The sequence below is a fragment of the Eufriesea mexicana genome, unplaced genomic scaffold, assembly GCF_001483705.2.
Source record: "Eufriesea mexicana isolate 0111107269 unplaced genomic scaffold, ASM148370v2 scaffold5018, whole genome shotgun sequence".
Classification (NCBI taxonomy): Eukaryota; Metazoa; Arthropoda; class Insecta; order Hymenoptera; family Apidae; genus Eufriesea; species Eufriesea mexicana.
In genome coordinates, this window is record NW_016912973.1 from 415,389 (window position 1) to 420,147 (window position 4,759).

At 47.0% G+C, this 4,759-nt stretch overlaps 1 protein-coding gene across 11 annotated transcripts in view; it reads right to left on the reverse strand.

Annotated features, from left to right (window-relative positions):
* LOC108551807 (transcription factor 12) overlaps window positions 1-4,759 on the reverse strand; it is an 86,962-nt gene that overhangs the window by 11,658 nt on the left and 70,545 nt on the right. For all 11 annotated transcript variants that reach the window (XM_017906103.1, XM_017906112.1, XM_017906109.1 and 8 more), the window contains one exon: window positions 707-791. In XM_017906103.1, coding sequence (XP_017761592.1) covers window positions 707-791 — 85 coding nt within the window. The remainder of the gene's footprint in view (window positions 1-706; window positions 792-4,759) is intronic.

Below are 4,759 nucleotides of genomic sequence, written 5' to 3' on the forward strand. Positions count from 1 at the left end.
AAGAGGGGGAAGGAGATTTGTGGAAAATAGCATCGAGATGTCCGTTGTGCAATACGATTAAATTGGTATTAAATAGAAACACCGATGATTCGCGATATAAAGCGATATAAAGTATGGATCGGTGGAACGCGGCGACGCGGCTTTCCCGCGCGCGATTTTTTCATCCGCACCCGCGTGCCATCGAATTTTAGCGCGAGTAACACCGACACGCTGCCGTTCGAACAAATAACGAGAGATTGTTATTGTTTTTACGCGCGACAGGCAGAGCAGCGAATTTTACGAGCGAGCGTTAAACAGTTGAATATTACCGCGATCGTAAAGTCCCTTTTATCGTTCGTTCGAATCGTTACGCGATTTCCAGCAGATATAGATACGTGTACGCGGGATAAACGCGTAGACGAACGACGACTGGCACGTTCAATCCAAGTTTCGTTGATCATTAGAGTACGATCGATCGATCCAACGGAACAGGCTCGATGTTACTTTCAGTGGCGTGTTCGATAACGAACGACTCAGATTTTCAGCTAACGATCGATAGCAATTTAAGAGAAGACGATGCTAATGACGATACAATGACTTTTCCTTTTTCCCCGTAACACTTTTCTTCTCGCTTGAATTTTGACTTAACGTTCAGCTCCTGTTTCCGCGTATTAGCGTTTTATCGTCTCTAATACGCACGTGGAAATGAGAAATTCGTGTAACTTACCGATGTAATAGGGATCTGCGTAAAGGGCTGCAGCTTTAGGAGAGGTGTATCTCGGAGAGTCTTGCCCAAATTCATCCGAGCCATACTGCAACAAACAACGATTAAGGTTATTAATGCTGCGATAACTCCGAGCAAAAGATAACGCGTTCAACTGTACAAAGTATCCGAAACATTCGTCGAATTACGGTACATCCACTGTTCCATTCTACGCGGGTTACGGTGTATTACCGAGTAGAAAAGAAATAAAGAAAGGGTGGACACACGGAGTACGATGACGAAAAATGACTCGCGTCCTTGTCCCTTACCATTTTATAGCTGCCGTAGTCAGCAGGACAGACAAACATGTCGTCAGGAATGACGGGAAGCTCTCGAAAGCAAGTCAGATCGCGCGGTGGGACAACATAACCGCGGCAGCGCGGGGAACCGGCGATTTGCCAGCGTGGATGAACGCGGGGGTGGAAAGTGGTGCAGAAGGAGAGATTCGCGGCAGCATACCCTCGTCCCAATTTCACCGTGATATATGTTAAAATATTCCACACCGCTTCCCTTATTCTCCCGTCGAGAGCTCCTCTCCTCTCCCGCCGCCGTTCTGCCGAAAACTTTTGTCCGTGCTTCTCCTCTCTCCTTCGTGCCCCTCCACTTTGCTACCACCTTCTCCACCTGCTGCCAGTCAGACGACGGAGAGCGCGACGAAAAGCGCGACAGAACGAGAGGAACAACCAAGTTTCGGTTAACGCGAGGACTATGGTCGTTTAGGCTGAATTTAACGGCTCCGGGGTCTGCGAAAGAATCCTGGCAACTTCCACTTTTCAACAACTTGCAGAATCTCTCGCGAAATCGTCCCTCTATGGCACGCACGGCTGTCCGCGGAAGAGTATGGCGCGACGCTTTGGTCCAACTCAATTTCCACCTTCGTCCCGCGATTCGGCGTTGCGCGCAAGTTGACGTGGAAGCTTCAACGAGTGACAAGAAGCTCGAAGGCAAAGGGAGAATTCGATACCGACCACGCAAAGGGCGACACGAGACTGCGAGCAGCTTGGCTGCGCGTCAGCGCGCCGATTGACCGGACTGGGTAGTGGGGCTGATAGGAACCAATAGCGGAACACGATTCGCTACTAACAAACCAAGATGCGTCTAGATCCGTCCTTCTGATAACACGGGTCATCGGGAGTTCTCACTTTGTGCAAAGGCAAATTTGCATAATTGTACGTATCAGTCAATAACGTTTAGATTCGATGCCATCCAGGGAATACCGACAAGTGAGCGTTGTAAATTTCAAGCGAAGAAACGTTTCTCGTTGTGCTTAAGAGGGAGGAGAAAAATCACGATATAACTTGTAAAATGCGGAGTAAAAGGGGAAAAAAAAGAAGAAGAAGAAATAGAAAATATACGACGCGGAATCTAGTTCTAAGAACAAAAGATCTTCGAGAGTGTTCAGAACGCATCCGTATCTTTGGAGGGAGGAACGGGGCATATAATTGTGTGCGATAAAAGCATCAGGTTTATCGTGGCAGTAGACGATAACGGGAGTACAAATACGAACGCCCAGCCAGGGTGGGGGCATAAAAAAAGCTGCTACTAATCACGCGATAAAGGCTCGGCCTCTGGACCTATTAATTTAAATGAATTGCTTTGACATCGGTCGCTTCCGTGCATAGGCGGCGTTGCATCGTATTTTCTCCCTTCTTTCCGCGAGTCTCTTCTCCATTTCAGAACGTATGGCGGGGGAATGTCGAAGAGAAAAATCGAGCTATCGTTGCGATTCGATCGGGATCAACGGAAGCGACGATAGACCCGAGGAAAGCAAAATCGGATTGGCTACTGCGAAGAGAGAGGACACCGTGTGGCCAATAATTCACGTTTTATTTCCGAGTCGGTGGTGGTCGGTGGGCACGCAATAATAAAAATGTCTGACAGCCGGCAAGTCGGATCAGAAATCTTAATATGTCCTGGTGGGTGTCCACAGTAGCGAGAGTCAGCGATTTCCAGCCAATATAAATGTCCTACATTGATTTAGTTCTCTCGTTCCTCGGTTTGCGGCCGAGATGGAAAAGGAGGGAAACGAATGGAAACGTCTCTGTCAGGGAAATTAGCTTCCAAGGTTTGAAATAGGACAGAAGGGTCGGTAGTGTACGGGGAAAGCTACGCGTGTTACGTGACGTCTTCGGAAAATTCAGCACGTGATGTTCTCCTCACGTTCTTATGGCGACTGTTTTGTCGTCTTAGAAGTTATTTCCATCCGCGGGACAGTCGTTTCCGTTGCGTCATCGGTCAAAGCGTTGTTAAAGATTTGAGAAAAATTTCGCAAATCGTCGAGAATTTCTGGATCGTGAGAGGTCTCCTCGCGAAATCTTCTCTCGTCTTCGAACGAGAATGTCCTTTCGCTCGAGCCGCTTGATAAGGAAATCGTTTTAAAGGATAAAGTATTAACATCTTCCACGAACTCGGTAGTCTTCAGTCAACTACACGTGGGCGGAAATGAGTTTAAAAGCGGAAGAGAAGTCCGCGCGAATGGAGACTCGCCTCTCGTGAGATAATGGATCGCCGATTGCTCCCTTATTAATTGCTACAACGAAGCTATTTCCCATCGGGAGGCGAATAGTCGAAAGCAGGTGTCTCTTTCGTCGCGTGAGAATTCTTCTACTGGCGTTCTAGCACATTTAACACGTGTTTCACTGGTCTTAATTTAGGTGCATGCTGGCAGAACAATAAAATAATCCCTCGCGAACGTTGTATCTGCGTAAACTCTCTCCGTTTTATCGCCTTTTCCTCTATCCTTCCTTAATTGTCCACAACGGCATAGAAGCAACAAGTTCGTTTCTTCTGCTTCGTTAATTGTAACCAATAGATAATACACGCGATAACGCGTCTGCTTATCGATTTAATTAAATTTAAGCAGGAAACACCTGGACACTTTCCGCGAATTTAATTACTTCGATTTTTAAATCGATTTTTTCCTCCGACGTGCGATCACTCGAGGAATCAGTGAATCTTACCGACGAAAATGTTGTTCGTTCCTGCACTGTCTGCTCGCGAGCTAAGCAATTAATAAGCGGCAGTTTGTAAAAAGGCTGGATGCAACGGTCTTTAGGCTTAATGGCCGGCGTGTCACAGACGAATGTCGGATAATTTCTGCTCCCATACAGGCACCCCTGTATGAAACTGTTTGCTTCTACGCGAATTACTCGCGTCACGCGAACTTATATTATTAGTGATAAAAAAAGATGGGCTCTTTGCTTGAAACGATGAAACTCGCCCCCGAGCGCGAAAACTAGATAAAGATAGAACTGCAATGGCGAGAAGAAAGAAAGAAATAAAAATTTTACGCGATGTTGCGACGCCGGGCAGAAGAATGTGGGAACGATAGAACGTCATGGTAATTCCCGTATTTCCTTTTTCTGAATTTACGTCCCTTCGGCCCGTGTAAGACGATGTCCCGATGGGTTCCCATGGCAGAGGGAACGACCAGCTATAAAGGAAATACCCGTAGATGGAATAGGCATGTTCTGACACAGGACTACTTCCGGTTCTGCCATTTCGAACATCCGCGACGAATAGAAAATCGAGGCAACCGTCTCTCTTTTCTTCTTCGTCGGAAACGCAAGACCTGACCCATGTTCCAACGTGTTGCATAATTTCCAAGGGGAAACAATGAACGAGGCAATCGTCGAGCCGGGTAGGAAGACTCGTTGACTAGAGAATTGCTTTCGAGACGGAGTATCGAACTTTACACTCCTTAACGAAGCGAAGGCGATTCGGTATCTAAACTAGCGCATTCTGCGGCTCCGATTTCGCGGAATCGCTTTTATCGTATCGTAGAAAGAAACTGCAACAAGAAGAAGCGGAAAAGGAGGGAAGTTTGGTTTTGCAAAACACGAGATACAATACCATTTAGTATTTGAGATTTCATTAGTGGACGTTATTCCATCCGACATCTGATCGGCTGTTATGTCGACGCGAGAACAAACTTTACACGAATCGCTCTTGGCTTACCTTTCGCGCATATCGACCCCGATATCGAGGTCTTCGTTCTCTCTTCGGGCAAAGGTAGGG